Below are 17,130 nucleotides of genomic sequence, written 5' to 3' on the forward strand. Positions count from 1 at the left end.
TTTGTTCGAGGTTAGAATTTTCGTGTTAATTTGTTATTCGATTTCGTGCAACTCAGATCAAAACAAAACAACGTGTGTTTCGGGGAGGATATTTTCTCGAAGACATTAGTTTAAATTTTTGCGATTTTTGCTTCATTATAAATAATAAAAATGCCGCAGGTAAGACAGCTTTAATTTGGTTATTCAATACTGTAAGAAATATAAAACCACTTTTCCTTGCAGCGTAAAAAGATCAAAATTAGCTCCGCCAAACGTGGTCACCATGAGAAGCATAAGAAAAATTTTGCCAAAACAAAAAAGACCCTGCACCGGGAGAAGCAGATCAGTAGTAACATTTTCCGGGCAAAGAATGTGACCAAAAAGATAGCAAGTGCTGCAGTAAAAAAGCCGGCTTCGAATGGTCACCACAACGCCGTGTTGACTGCGACGGAGCCATCCGTCGAAGACATTTGCGATATGATGGATAGTGTGAGCGAATGTTCGGAAGTCGGTTCAGGTGGGTCTAATTTATATCGCAGGGTACTGACGCCCTGTAAATATATTCTAATCGGTGCCTGTTTGGATCAGAAATGTGCTTATGCCATTCTCCACTATAGGAATGGAATGATAGCAGGGCTGTAAGCAAATAACGTTTTTTTCAGCAATTTCCATCTCACGTTTTTTTTGGGAACCAGAGACGAATCTTTTAAAATACCATTAGGTAGTTGAAAACAAACTAACAACACAAATTTCGACCATTTTTCTATGGAAAACTATATTTTGAATCTAGAACAAAATAGAACTAACTCACTGGTTTCCCCAGCAGTGTTCTATTCATGTTTAATTTTTTTAATTTTTTGACAGTTGACTTGAAAAAAAAATGAAACTGCATGGGGCAATGCACGGCTTCGCTATTTAAAACGCTTAAGAAATAAATCGCTTCGAAAATACAGCTAATCCATGATTGTTTTCACCAAGCGATCCTTCGTTCTGGCAAGCAATAATTATCGTATCTACAACCGTTACCTTTACAAACGTTACACCTGGCATATGGAGCAAAAACTCCGTCTTCATCCTAAGACGACCATCTTCTTGAACTAACCAGGCCAGCAGATGACGGAAACAGCTCCTCTGTATTTTTTGACGCAGTAGGTACAGATTCCTCCTATGTATCGACCTCCTAATAGCACCAACAGATAGACGACTACATAACTCACAATGTCTCGACACAACAACTCTAACAAACTCCGTATCGGACATCTTAACGTCCGAAGTCTAGAACGTAATATCGATGGCGTCAAAATTATACTCAATCCATCTCAATATCATTTTTTCGGCGTAACGGAAACCATGCTTCGACCGTCATCTCCCGTAGGCCCCGTTCGAATTCCCGGTTACAACTTCATTCAGCACTCCTTGCCGGCTAGACGCGGTAACAGGACGAGATCATTTGGTGGGATTGGATTATATGTACGAAAGGGAATCAAAACTACGCCGATAATTAGGTCCACACACGAACCAGGAAACGACATTGCTACTAGAGTAGAATATTTAGCAGTCCAGGCCAAAATCAACAACTATAATATATGTTTTGTGGTAGTGTACAATCCGTTAGGATCCAATTTATTATTTGCCCAAAACTACGAAAAACTACTATTGGACATACACGAATACGACTTTGACAGGATATATCTGATTGGTGATTATAATATCAATGTAGCTGCTAACCGTCTTTGTGGAAACGCAAAATATTTAAGTCGCATACATTCCTTCTTCAACCTCACTGTGCTGCCAACAGACGCCACACGTATTACCGAACAAAGCGCAACAACTATTGACCTATTGGTAACGGATTCCCCGGGTACAATTTGCAAGTCGAAAACACAATACGGTTGTTCCATATCGGATCATGAAGTGATTTACCTGATCGCCGATATCCGAATACATCGAGTCGCACCTCAAGTAGTAAAAGTTCGTGACATACGTAGAATCAACATAGTTCAACTGCAAGCGGATTTTCAAGCTACTGATCTTCAAGCAATCTACCACACAAATGACATCAATCGCAAGGTGGAATTGATGACAGACAAGCTGCAGTCCCTCCTAGAAGTACATGCTCCTGAAAGAACCATCCAAGTTCGTGATAAGCATACTCCGTGGATCACTCGCGACATCGAACGAGCCATCGCAGTTAGAAATCTCGCCTACGCGCTATACATTCGAAATCCTAATCGCTTCAGAGGAAGTGCTCAGTGGCAAGAGTACGTGTGTACCCGCGACAGAGTAAAGTCTCTAATCTTCAATGCCAAAAAACAATACGCTGAAAGAAATTTTTCAAACGATCTTCCGCCGGCCAAACAACTGTGGAATAACCTACGAAGAGAAGGAATACATAACAACACTAAAACGAACACAAACTCTGCAGACTTCAATCCTCACCAACTAAATCAGTTCTTTACTGAAGGACACCTGACGCTACGAAACAGTAATAACAACGCAAACCAACCGCTACCTGAATCTCCACCAATCAATGTCCAAGAAGTGCTTGCCTTTCGTCCCACCACTGTCGAAGACGTAGCCAGGAAAATGTTCGAGATAAAATCAAATGCCACTGGAAGTGATGGTCTTCCGATCTCATTCGTGAAGATGTTGAGCCCCTTTGTTCTTCCACTACTCACACACGTCTTTAATGGTGTAATTGAGGCAAAAACCTTCCCGTCCCCCTGGAAGAAAGCGATGGTAACACCGATTCCAAAATAACCGAACCCAACTGCTCCCAAAGATTTTCGTCCAATCAGCGTTCTACCATCAATTTCGAAAATTCTTGAAAAAATCTTGCTTGGGCAAATATCCGACCATCTTAATATTTGCAATCCCCATTTGCTAGCAGCTCACCAATCTGGTTACCGTCGGGGATATAGTACAACAACCGCACTTACAGAAGTGGTACATAACATTTACGCCAATCTGGATAATCGACACTGTACTATAATGGTGCTGGTTGATTTATCTCTGGCGTTCAACTGTGTCAAGCATAGGATCCTCAGAGGGAAGTTGAGCCGCGAATTTGGGTTTTTCAGCTCTGCCTGCCAGCTTATCTCGTCTTTTCTTGATCAACGCAGTCAAATCGTCAAGCTCAACGGCTCCAATTCTACAGAAATGAGGCTAACAGATGGAACACCGCAAGGCTCATGCTTGAGTGCTCTTCTGTTCAGTCTTTTCATCAACAGCCTACCGAACGTTTTGAATTGCCGATACCAACTCTATGCGGATGATCTCCAGATCTATATATCGGGACCGGTAGAGCAGATTAACAGACTCGTAGTCCGTATCAACAGAGACCTACGCTCAATTGAGGAATGGACCGAGCAAAACTTTCTTTCACCCAACCCCAAAAAAACCCAAGCAATCGTTTTTTGCAAAGAAGGCAATATTATCCCGCAGACTGATATTGTTTTCTGCGGCGAAACAATCCGTCTATCAGACAAGGTAATTAATTTGGGACTTGTGATGGACAAGCGCTTAAACTGGTCTGCACAAGTCAACGAGGTCGTGAAGCGAGTATACAGTACTCTGCGGACTTTCCGTAGATTCCAGAGTGTACTATCGTTACCGACAAGGAAGAAGCTAGTTCGATCGGTTATTACTCCACTGTACACCTACTGTGATGTTGTATACTATCCTGGACTGACAATGGGATTGAAGCAGCAACTACTTCGAAGCTTCAAATCGGCCGTACGTTTCGTATACGGCCTTCGTCAACGTGACACCACAGCGGAATTACGGCATACTATCATGGGTAGAGATCTACTGGAGAACTACAACTTCCGTGTATGTTGTTTCCTTCGGCGCGGTTACCTGGAAGAGCTGCCTTCGTACCTAAATCAACATCTTCAAAAAGGAACGAACATTCGAGCGAGAATTTTCATCATTCCGCACCATACGACGTCAAGTGGAAAAAGTGTGCTCATTAGCGGAGCCTCTACTTGGAATCATCTCCCTTTGGCTACTAGACAGCAACAAACATTTCAAGCTTTCAAAGATAACTACTAAAACAAAGTTCAATTAGCTATAGCACCCAATTACCACTTCGTAACTTCCAAGGTTCCAATGTTATTTTATTTCCCATTCAAACTTCCTTGACCTAAGTAAAAGTCCTGTAATTGGTAGGCTATCGTAACAAATAAATATACTTAAATATAAAAAAATATAAAGACATTCTGGTCATTCGTGAAGTCAAAAAAGAATAAGGGAGGCCTTCCTGCTGATTTTTTTTCTGGGAAACAGACGCGCTCGATCTGCCGTTGACAAATGTAACCTTAGTTTAGTTTAGTTTATTGAGAATAATCACGTGAACCTTTTACATCAAATGCTTAGGTGAGGTCAAGGAAGCAACCATGTTGAACTATGGAAATTTAAACTAAAGTAAATATAGTGGATACAGAAATACATACTAAATACATAATACATACATACTAAATACATTCTAAACAGTTAGAAAGAATTTTTTAAACGTATTTAAGGTTGGTTTCAGTCGCGTTTCGAGGGGAAGGTTATTCCAGAGGCAGATGCCATGTATCAATACACTTCGTCTCAGTTGTGATGAATGGGGAGGCACGATAAATGAGCGGCTGCGTTGCATTTGGCCTTGCTGCAAATGTTGCATGATGTACTCCGGAAGGCTATGATAGTACCCCTTGTAAATGTAGCAGCAGATTCGGTGGTGGTAGTATTCAGGAAGATCACAACCAAAGATACTGTTTCTTACGGCTACAGTAGTATCTCTGGATCGTAACCGGTGCACGAAACGGATGACCGATTTGAAGCATCGGTGAAGTCGGTTTTTCAATGCTGCGCTCAATCCGGGGAAATATATTACATCGCCGTATGTGAAGAACGGTGCCACTACAGCCTGCGCAAGCTTTTGACGAGTTGCAAGTGATAGAAAGTGATAGAGTTGCGAGAGCAAGAAAATCTTCGGAGCGTTCGTAATGTCCCATAAACTCTCGCTATCACATCGTTCACTTGGTAACTCCATGTCAGATGTCTGTCCATGTGAAGGCCGAGATTCTTAACACTTTCTACAGGTACTATTACTTCATTACAAAAAGTGATGTTGTATTGAGTGTTGCTTGGGCCTCCACGGGTAAAGATGATCGCTTGCGTCTTCTTGGGATTTGGGGCTAGAGTGTTAGTAGTTGCCCAGTGTTCGATTGCCGGTCGGTGTTGATCTTTGCAATCAGATAATCTAGTTGGTCAGCTGGACCTGTGACATAGATCTGGAGATCGTCGGCATAAAGATGATATTCGCACTGAAGAACATTCGGCAGACTGTTTATATAAAGCGAGAAAAGTAGTGCACTGAGACAGGACCCTTGCGGAGTGCCATCGGTGAGTTCGTGTTCAGCAGACAGGGTGCTTCTTATTTTGACCACCTGGCTCCTGTTGGTGAGGAAAGATCCAAGAAGGTTGCAAGCTGATATGGATAAACCGAATTCACGTTCGAGTTTGACTTCCAGTTTACTATGGTTAACGCTGTTGAAAGCTACAGAAAAATCAATCAACACCATGACAATGCAAAAGTACAAAAGTTGGTTAAAGCAGTGGTCGTACTATGTTTCTTCCTGTATGCTGACTGATGTTTAGCGAGGAGAGTTGGATTGGATGATTCAAGATAGCTAGAGATTTGCGATAGAAGGATCTTCTCTAGCAGTTTAGATATTGCGGGGAGTACGCTGATTGACCGATAGTCCTTTGGTTCGATTGGATTTGCTAATTTCGGGATAGGAGTTACGATTGCTTTTTTCCAGCATGAGGGGAATGCTTCTGCGTCGATGATACTGTTGAACAGATGAACGAGATGGGGTAGTATGAACGGAGAAAGTAGCTTTATGAAAGATATTGGTATGTTGTCGCAGCCGGCGGCGTTGCTGTGAATTTCCCAGATTTTCAAAGAAACATCTTCGGCACTGGTGTGTTGAAAGTGAAAAGTCTGCTGGTTTTGATCGAACTCAACACCTACCCCACTCAGTCTGTTCTCCGGTCGTTCAGGCTGAGGATGATGGTAGTTAGGAATCAGTACACAATGCATCCTTCATCAATATTGCTCTTGGAAGGATTGTGAATTCCTTCTCGTTTCAAGTTGCTCCAGAGTTGTTTGGCAGGGAGTTCACATGAAAAATACCTGTCAGCGTACCGTCTTGGCAAGAAAGACAAGAGATTTTACCCTATCGCTTTGCCTGCTATATTCAACCCACTGGACATCATCTCTTTGTCGGGTTGCGGGAATAGAGAGAATATGCGAGATTTCTCACCTCAATTGCTTCTTCGATTTCGACGGTGATCCACGGTGTTCGCTTGTCTCTGAAAGTAATTACTTCTTCGGAAGCATGATGTTAAAGAAGTGATTGAAGTTCGCATGACAGAAGTTGAAACTTTACATCGATGTTGTTTGAATGGTAGAAACGTTCCCAGTTTTTGGATAGAAAATCGGCTTGCAAGCGAATAGGATCAATTCTACGCATACTACGGATTTTGGTACGAACAGGAGCAGCTGGGGGCACACGTATGTCACACCTTTTGGCGGATCGATTCAAGCAAGTTTTTAACGACACTAGTGCCTCAACTTCTCAAGTGGAGGCGGCACTCATTGATACATCGATGTAGTCAATTTCAACATTTTCGTTGTAAGCCTGGATATGGTTGTACTGTCCATCAATAAGCTAAAATATTCCAGCACTGGAGGTCCTGATGATATCCCGTCGTGTATTCTGAAGAAATGTTCTGCTGAGTTAATCTTGCCGCTGTCAAAGCTCTTCAATCTCTCCTTGCATCAGAGTACATTTCCTGAACGCTGGGAATTTTCTTTCATGTTGCCTGCAGCTACAGCAGTTCATCAACGATTTCAGTGAATGGTGCAGCAGGAACCTCCTTACGCTGAGTATCCAAAAATGCAATTTGATAAGTTACCACCGAAAGCAAAACCCAATTCATTTCGATTACACAATTAACAATCTAACACTGCAGCGTGTTAATACAGTACGGGATCTTGGTATTCTGTTAGATTCAGCTTTTACATTCAAAACGGATTATTCGGATGTTGTTACTAGAGCTAATAAACAATTGGGATTCATCTTTAAGATCGCCGATGAATTTCGGGACCCTTTTTGCCTGAAAGCACTGTATTGCCCACTACTTCGATCGATTGTCGAATTTGGATCAGTTATTTTTAGCCCTTATCAAAGTGTTTGGATTACTAGACTGGAAACCGTACAAAAGAAATTTGTTCGCTGCGCTTTACGTCATCTTCCTTGGAACGACGCTGTTTACCTACCGCCCTATTAACACCGATGTCAGCTACTGGGATTAGACATTCTTGAGCGTAGAAGATCGATAGCTCAAGCTGTTTCGAAAGCTAAACATTAAAAAGATGTTGGTTATACTATAACTATAACTTTATTGCTTTCTGTGAACATTATGCTCCAAGAAGGAAGAACCCTACTAGACTGGCATGCAATTTCCATTGGCACTGTCAGAAACTAACGAAAGTTGTGCATCCCAGCAAAAAATACGAATGTTTTGCAAAGTTGCAAGTTCTAAGAAAATAATCAAATCATTGTAATTAGGTGCCAATGTAGAATTACAATTCGATATTGATTAAATGCCGGTTAACATTCACTACATGGTAACGAAGCGCACAATTTCAGTATGCCTTTTTATAAAAACCATTTTCGTAAACACGTTGCTGGTAATTTCATGTATCTATCTTAAAGGTTCGTTACAAATTATCAGTTCCTTCGATATAAAACTAACCTCCAGTTTGGTCAGAAAATAAAATATCTAGTTAAAGTATAAAAACTCTTACCATGAGACTCATATGTGAATATGTACGTTATGTGGAAGATATTGATTTGAAAAATGTATTGGAGGTAACCACTTTCCCTTCGATGGAACTCGAACCCATGATCCTACAGTAGGGTACTGTAGGGTCATGGGTTCGAGTCCCATCGAAGGGAAAGTGGTTACCTCCAATACATTTTTCAAATCAATATCTTCCACATAACGTACATATTCACATATGAGTTTCCATAACATTGTAAATTAACGTCCAAGTCGGGTGGTTTAATCCCCGGAAATAGGCAATTAACTTTGATTGAACTCTTACCATGATTTTTTTCAAGTCAAATTAAAACCGGGAAAATTTGACAAAAATTACCGGGAAAAGCGGGAAAAAACCGGGAATTTGAAAATCGAATTTCAGTGGCCACCCTGCGACTATGACTGGTGCGTATGTTACGCAACGGAATCAGGTGAGATGTCGCCCAATTTAAATATTCTGAAAGAGTTGGTATTTTTTGGCATTTTTTTTCTTGGTCTACGACATGGATACGACACCTGATGGAGTACTGGACGATGAATCTAAAGATGCGTTTATTTTGTTTTTAACACTAAGACCATTATTATTTTCATATTGTATTTGTAGTTTTAATCTGTTGTGAATATGTCGAACCAGTTTTTGTAATGTTTGTTAAAAGATATGGGGTTTTTATGCCTCTTTCAGTACAGCACATCGTTATCTCAAAGAAGCTTTTCCCCATCCCTATTTCATTAAGAAATTTTTTTCAGATGAAATAAAATAAAATAAATAAATTATTGCATTTTGCGATGTATTAATCGATTCATAATGCTGCATTATGAATTCCTAATTCGTGTACATTGAAATTTTTTTTGAGATAAAAACATGCGTGATTATTTTCAAATGGTAATCAAAATTTTTGGTTCATTCATAAAGTTATGCATACTTGACATGTGATTTCATATTCGCGTTTCGGTTGTATTAAGAACATCGAGGGGGTATGAAAAAATGAGCGAAGTAGAACGCGTTTCAAAATATCTTTGAATCTAGAAAAAGTTACTTATTTTATTCGAATTAAACCAATTCCTTTTCACATATTGGGTCAATTATTATTTTACCGTTGAACACTATATTATTCACCGTCGACACTTAAGAACACTTCAACTTAATATTTTCTTCACACCCCCTCGATGTTGAATTCAACCGCACGACTTGAAAACTTTGCAATAAGTGAGAACATGATTCTCTGCTTGAGAGAAGCGACTTCCTTCCGATTAGGGTGACTAAAATAAGCATGATGTCTTTCATAAAATGCCTTATGATCTTCTTCAAATCAGCTTTGAACAAAATTTCAAAAGGTGTCTTATGAAATTCAATCCATGCAACGAATAAACATACGTCCGATAATGAAATCTAAAGAGCTGAAGATGGAAAGCATGAAAACATAAGACCATTTTCCACAATCTCGTAGATTTATAATTTATGTATTTCGTATGTTCATTTGCCCGAGTGTGGTTCAAATCTGCAGAAAATAGAACTCAGCGTTATACCAGTTTTAATTGTTTGGCAGTTGACTGGTGTAGAAAATGAATCTAGAACAGCTGCTGGGAAAATTTATGTTTCAGATTCATATTCAAACTGACAACCCCGAACAATGAATCACTGCTGATTTAACTCTTACCAAACTCAGTTACATTCAAACCGAGTTTTTATCTGCTGCCCGATTGGTACAATAAAGAGTAACCGATCGCCTACAACCGATCGTTACAATAAAGAGTAACAGTTAACCTTCGCTTAACTCTTAAGCGGTGCTTACCCATACGATTAAACCTGGTTTAGCGCCTAAGCGGAGGTGAAGAAATTGGCCATAATCGAATTAACTCGGTTTATACATCCCACCTTTTCTTCCGAGAAGCTTTGGTTTTCCAACTTAACCGAAAGCTGTCAAACCAATCAATCTTATAAAGTATACTTTATAAATAGTTCCAACGAAGTTTGCTTTTTTGGGAATCATGCAGAACAAGAATAAGGGAAGATCAACAAAATACGTCACGCACAAATAGACGATTTTCAACCTCCTCTTCCCATACATCGTCACACTTTTTGTATCAAACCACTATTTTTTTGAATGAATCGTCACGCTGCTGGGAATCCTCGCTCCCCCTAAAAGCGTTACGTACTTTGTATCCACTTAGCCGTGTGAGCAAAGGCGTTGGATCGCCAAACCGAAGATGGCGAGTTCGATTCTCGTTCCGGTCAATGATCTCCTGAGCATAGTGATTGTATTTGCCACATAAGATACATATTTATGCAATGGCGGACATAGAAAAGCTTTCAATTACTAACTGAGGAAATACTATGAGAAATTCAGAATACTTTTAGTTGAAAACAGGCCAACCTCTAGTTGGAATGTAGCGCCACAGAAGAAGACTATGTGGATGGCACTCAACGATTGATATATTATTTACAATACTCATTTTGTTACGCGTAAACATAAGTATTTCAAAAACTAAATACTTATAAGGCACGTAAAAGATAATGTTGATAATGTTACTTTTAATCAATTCTCAATATTGCTTACATTTCACATATAGCAGCGGTTCTCAACCTGGGGTACATGTACCCCTGGGGGTACTTTCGTTGGTCCCAGAGGGTACCTCTGACACAAAAGCGTAATGGCGGATGCATTACAGTTTTATTAAAAACTTATTGATGAAGTTTTTATAATTTTTATTCTACGAATGATGTAGGATTAGTAAATCAAAGACGAAAAGCTCAGTAGCTCAGTAGAGGCTCGGAAGCCTCCTTTCAAGAGGCTCGGAAGCCTCCTTTCAAGAGGCTCGGAAGCCTCCTTTCAAGAGGCTCGGAAGCCTCCTTTCAAGAGGCTCGGAAGCCTCCTTTCAAGAGGCTCGGAAGCCTCCTTTCAAGAGGCTCGGAAGCCTCCTTTCAAGAGGCTCGGAAGCATCCTTTCAAGAGGCTCGGAAGCCCACTTTCAAGAGGCTCGGAAGCCTCCTTCAAGAGGCCTCAGGAAGCCTCCTTCAAGAGGCTCAGCCTCCCTTCAAGGGGCCTCGGAAGCCTCCTTTCAAGAGGCCTCAAGCCTCCTTTCAAGAGGCCTCAGAAGCCTCCTTTCAAGAGGCTCAGAAGCCTCCTTCAAGAGGCCCAAGCCTCCTTTCAAGAGGCTCAAGCCTCCTTCAAGAGGCTCCAGCCTCCTTCAAGAGGCTCCGAAGCCTCCTTCAAGAGGCTCGGAAGCCTCCCTTTCAAGAGGCTCAGAAGCCTCCTTCAAGAGGCTCAAGCCTCCTTTCAAGAGGCTCAAGCCTCCTTCAAGAGGCCTCGGAAGCCTCCTTTCAAGAGGCTCAGAAGCCTCCTTTCAAGAGGCTCAGAAGCCTCCTTTCAAGAGGCCTCAGAAGCCTCCTTTCAAGAGGCTCAGAAGCCTCCTTTCAAGAGGCCTGAGGCCTCCTTCAAGAGGCCTGAGGCCTCCTTTCAAGAGGCTCAGGCCTCCTTTCAAGAGGCTCGAGAGCCTCCTTTCAAGAGGCCTGGAAGCCTCCTTCAAGAGGCTCAGCCTCCTTTCAAGAGGCCTCGAAGCCTCCTTTCAAGAGGCTCAAGCCTCCTTTCAAGAGGCTCAGCCTCCTTTCAAGAGGCCTGGAAGCCTCCTTCAAGAGGCCTCAAGCCTCCTTCAAGAGGCTCAAGCCTCCTTTCAAGAGGCCTCAGGCCTCCTTCAAGAGGCCTGGAAGCCTCCTTTCAAGAGGCTCAGAAGCCTCCTTCAAGAGGCTCGGAAGCCTCCTTCAAGAGGCTCAGAAGCCTCCTTTCAAGAGGCCTCGGAAGCCTCCTTTCAAGAGGCCTCAAGCCTCCTTTCAAGAGGCTCAGGAAGCCTCCTTCAAGAGGCTCGGAAGCCTCCTTTCAAGAGGCTCGGAAGCCTCCTTTCAAGAGGCTCGGAAGCCTCCTTTCAAGAGGCTCGGAAGCCTCCTTTCAAGAGGCTCGGAAGCCTCCTTTCAAGAGGCTCGGAAGCCTCCTTTCAAGAGGCTCGGAAGCCTCCTTTCAAGAGGCTCGGAAGCCTCTTTTCAAGAAACTCGGAAGCCTTTTTTCAAGAGGCTCGGAAGCCTCCTTTCAAGAGGGCACTCTTCGTTGAACCAATCGTTCCGTCGACTTCGTCCCATATACCCGACGTTGTTCTCCGCTGCGTCGTTAATGGCTGCTTTGATTGTATTCCAGCAGTCCTCAAGAGGGGCCCCATCGAGCGTACCCTCTTCCGGCAACGCTACCTCAAGATGCTGCGCGTATGCAGTTGCGACATCAAGTTGCTTCAGTCGCTGTAGGTCGTACGAAGCGTTTTATCATAGACTGTTTTATTCGCATTTATATCAGGTTGGAATAAATTTGTTTTCATGGATTGTAACGTGGGATATACGAAATTTATATCTCTCTTTGATCCTCTATCATTATTAATTATGCATATTTCATTGAACAAATTAAAATATACATTCTAATCTTCAAGTATTTTTTTTGTAGAACACGCAACAGCTGTTTTAGAGGAATCGGCTGATTCTGCTATGGAAGATGATCTACTCGATGAGGGCAACGCCGATATGAAGAATCCAACGGAGAGGCTTGAGGATGAATATCAAATGCAGATGAGTGGCCACGTAAACTACATCGGGGAAACTAAGGACTTGCTTCCCATCAAGACGAAAAAAGGTGGCATCGTCAGTCGGAGCGCTGAAATCAAGCCCGGGAAATTATTGCCGAATAAAACGATAGAAAAAGAGGAACCCGAAACGGATTCTCCAGAATCGGCAGTTGTTCCGCCGGTAGTGGTTCAGCAAAAGAGCGAAGTTACCACAACAGATTTGCTCACAGAAAGAGAGGAAGAAATTGAACGGCAAAAGTTTTTAATCGGAGTGACATGTGCATCGATATTGGAAAACCCCGAGACCAAGATAAAGAACTTGACCATGCTGGTGGACCTTATCCCGGAGACGACGCAAAGCGGTAAAACGAATATGTTTATCATCCGCAAGCTTGCAATGATTTCGTTGGTAGAAGTTTTCAAAGATATTGTTCCTGAATATCGGTTGGGAATAATCGATACAGCTGCTCAGAAATGTCGGTAACATAAAACTCTAATAAAATAAAACGACTCCCCTAATGTATGTTTATTTTCATTACAGTGAAGAAAACAACGTTGGCTCGGGTTAGCTATGAAAATGAACTTTTACAGCAGTACAAAAAGTTTCTAGTTCATTGCGAAGGATTCGCCCAGCAGTTAAAGCGCAGCCGGAAGCTAAGCAAAGGAGAGTTTGCCGAGAAGCAACAGATTGCGGAAGTTGCAGTGCAATGTATGTGTGATCTGCTGCTGGCCCATCCGTACTTTAACTACAGCATGAACATCGGGCAAATGCTGGTAACGATGCTGAATAGTGACCAGGAGAATGTTCGGAAGCAAGTGCATTCGTGCTTCGTTTCGATTTTTAAGACCGATTCCCGTTTCGATATGTGCAAGCATGTAAGTTTTAAATTGACCATACATCGTACGGTACAGCTTGATCCGATTCGAATTCAGCAGGGAAGATGAATGGGAAAGGAGTGGGGGCTTTCAATCTAGAATTCAGTTTTCAATGCTCTTTTAAGGATAGGATAGGGCTCATTCACTAATTAGGGTGGGAGGATATCTGTCAGAGCGTTACGGCATATACACAATTTGAAACCCTTCCTTTTAAACAAAAATGTTCTAAAGGGGTGTGTGAAGGTTGAAAATGGGTAATTTTAGTGTGTATTCGGTTCGGTTCGGTTTCAATGTACTTGTAAATAGTTTCCTTTGCTAACTATGACGAACTTTCAGATCGTGCGACATATTAATCAGCTGGTTAAGAAGAAAGATCATGGCGTTCATCCAGAAATGGTGTCCTGTTTAAAGTACCTCCAGATTAAGGACGTGAATATTAATGCAGAGAAGGAGAAGGAGCTAAAGATGAAAAAGCTTGAGGCGCACAAGTCACGAGTGATCAATATGTCGCGTCAGGAGCGAAAACGGAAAAAGAAATTAGCCGAATTGGAAAAGGAACTGTTCGAAACAAAAGCGGAGGAGAGCAAGCAGGTTCAAATGAAGAAATTAACCGATATCACGAAGTTGGTATTTACGATATTCTTCCGGATATTGAAAACTGCTCCCAATTCAAGGCTTTTGAGTTGTACGCTTGAGGGACTTTCGAAGTAAGTTCTTTTGTAAATCTTAAATATCCGAATCAAGTAATGTAAGAAATCATTATTCCAGGTTTGCTCACACCATTAACATTGAGTTCTTCTCTGATTTGATCGAAGTGTTGAACAATCTGTTGGTGCACGCTGATTTGGGACATCGCGAACAGTTGCACTGCATTCAAACTGTATTCACTATACTCAAAGGTCAAGGTGAAGTCCTGAACATCGATCCGGCAAGATTCTACACCCATCTGTATAAAAATTTATTGAGTGTTCACGCCGGTAAGTAGTGGTTATTGAAAGTAAGGAACCAGCCTACTGTAGTCAGCCATATTTATCAGTTTTAAAATAGATATCGAGGTAATGCTTAATTGTTATTAGGTTAGAAGTGCTACTTAATATTTGGTAAAGTCAGTGTTCATAAGCATTGAGGCTGCCTATTATAGTGATCGTTTTTCTGGGTATTGTTAGTACTACTATGAATGACAGTCCTTTGTTTGCAGGCAAAAGTCATCACGATTTGGAATCAATATTGGCAACGTTGGATAGTGTTCTTCTAAAACGACGGAACAACATCACCTATCATCGGTATTTGGCATTCATCAAGCGGTTAGCTTCTTTGTCACTACAGCTGCTGCACAATGGGGCCTTAGGATCGCTTGGTGTTGTTAGAACCGGAATGCTTCTTAACACATCATTAGACATTCTGTTGGACACCGAATCTGTGATTGGATCCGGAGTGTATGATCCCGAAGTTGAGGAACCCGAGTTCAGTAATGCAAACTGCACGAGTCTCTTTGAACTAACGGCGTTGCACCGGCACTATCATACCACCGTCCGGAGATTCGCTAATAACATCGCTAATGGTGTCCCTAGCTCAGGACCTGGGATGTTGCCACCAGACGTAGGAAAGTTGTAAGTATCCATTTATTACGAATGAAGGATTTTTTTTTATATTTACTTATTTTTACGTTAGAACCCCTGGCGAATTGTATGTGCGGTACGATAGTTCTAAATTGGCTTTTAATCCTGCCATTCCTGTTCCAAAGCAAAAATCCACTGCGTCTGATGGAAATGGAAAGCACATTTTTGTTGATTATGAATTGGAAGAGATGTGCAATCGTGCACAAAGTATGAAATGCATAGAAGATGTGCATTTTAATTTTCTTTGCTGATTGAAAAACCTATAGTTTAATAAATGTTAGATAGAACTATATTTTTTCGCTTGATCGTTAGCTGCATCCGAAAATTCCTGTAATATGGGTCATCTCCAAAATGATTTGCTACTTTTGCTTCTAACCTACGCATAGAATATAAAAAAATCTTAGTTTTGAATTACGCATTGCAAGAAAAAAATGGAATTCAGGATAATTCAAAGCGCTTCCAATGAATATTTTCCTATTATTTTATCAATAACATTTATATTATATTTAAATCGTCCCTAATCATTCGGCGGGGAATGAACATTTCCAAAAATTAAATGGGGTGATTTTGGGTTTGAAAATAAGCTCTGTTCAACTTCTTCAAACCTACAAGAATGCGCAAGAAGGGCCCAAGCTAAGCGATTGAGTGCCGCCCAAAGTACACTAGCTCACGTCCTGGTGCTGGGTGGGATCTGACTCGACGCCCCGGCGAATGGAGGCGGGCTGCCTGTAAAACAAACATAAGAGTTAAAATTAAATGTGTATGCAGTTACTAAAGGCACCCATAAGAAACATAATTTTGATAAAATCGATTTCAATGACTTCAACCGACTCAAGCGTAGATCAGTACCTCAAGGGAAAAGTCGTAATGCATTTTGGGTTAGTTGGTATTAGGTATCCGCCATTCAAATAATTGAACGTTATGACAGCTAATTTGTTTTTAAGTTTGCACTTCTGTTAATCGGCACGATTCTGACCCATTATCCCCAACGGTCAACAGTGAGTGCGATGGAAGGCACTCAATTGATAAGCACCTGTTGGCGCAAATGAACATCAGAACAAAAAGTGAATCAATATTCAAAACGATCGTTCAGCGTAGTTGATAATCAGTCCCCAAAATGCTTCCTCTAATCCAATGAGCTTGCAGCGGTCATGGTAACTTGGTAGGTTGTTTGGATCATGCCAGTGGAGATGCCGTAACGCGAAACGAACAAATTTGCGTTGGATTGCCTCGATACGCAATACAGATCCCAACTAACAATTTTGGTGCTGAAAGCTTCAACTTCTAGCCTTTGGCTGTATAATATTTGAATAAAAGCAGCAAATGCTGAATAAAATTAAAGCCTCCGCAAATAATCCCTTAAACTTCAACTCGACTATTACCCAAATATCTATCAGCTAGTCAGTGTGCCAAATATATTTCATCTTTTATCGTTTATGCAGCTTTCATATAGTCATAAAACAGCTCTGTCTGAATTAGCAACAAAGCTTATCGGTTAAGAGCTCATGTATGTAACTGAGTTGCTTTTTAGCAACTTCCCATATTACGGTGAGCAGCATTCACAATGAAAACGTTTTCGCTGTTGTTATAGCACTAACAATATAGCGCAATGGCGCTATAAATGAACTAACGAAGCTTTTAGGTAACTTCTGTATCTTTGAAGATTACACAACGTTTAAGTAAACCTTATACTGCTTCTTTTAATAGCTTATCAGTATGGAACGTCAAAACCGAAATGTTTACATTTGATTTTTGTTGCCGGAGCTGTGTATGAGCTATTGATTTCTGTAATGCAGCTACAAAGGTATTCACCTGCTCTTATAGCAACTGACAAAGCGCTGTCATTAATGCTAGCAGATAGCGTAAGAAAACAAGCTATTTAGAAGCGATATTTCTGTTGACGGCTACTGTTAAACGATTAGCAGCAGAGTAGCATCTATACAGATCGAGAAAATGTTGCCTAAAACAATTTCAGCGATTGATGATGCATAAAAGTTAGCCAACAGAACATGCTGAAAGATGTTTGAATAATGGTTGATATAATGCTGAAAGAATAATTTTTAAGCTTATGTGCTAAAAGCAGCATGTAGGCCTCTTTCTAACGTTTATACAACATTAATCTGAAAACAACTTATAGGGTATGCGAAGAAGCACATCCATAATTTTCTTTGTTATTT

At 41.2% G+C, this 17,130-nt stretch overlaps 1 protein-coding gene across 1 annotated transcript; it reads left to right on the plus strand.

The window, feature by feature from the left end:
- The first annotated feature begins 19 nt into the window (after positions 1–19).
- On the plus strand, positions 20–15,245 carry LOC134227273 (nucleolar complex protein 3 homolog). The gene is made up of 8 exons (XM_062708645.1): positions 20–159; positions 223–496; positions 12,341–12,934; positions 13,000–13,334; positions 13,671–14,041; positions 14,103–14,311; positions 14,533–14,944; positions 15,006–15,245. Exons 1-8 carry the CDS (start codon positions 151–153, stop codon positions 15,202–15,204), a joined length of 2,403 nt encoding a protein of 800 aa, XP_062564629.1. The 5' UTR covers positions 20–150; the 3' UTR covers positions 15,205–15,245.
- The last annotated feature ends 1,885 nt before the right edge of the window (positions 15,246–17,130 follow it).

Source organism: Armigeres subalbatus, chromosome 3, assembly GCF_024139115.2.
Source record: "Armigeres subalbatus isolate Guangzhou_Male chromosome 3, GZ_Asu_2, whole genome shotgun sequence".
NCBI lineage: Eukaryota > Metazoa > Arthropoda > Insecta > Diptera > Culicidae > Armigeres > Armigeres subalbatus.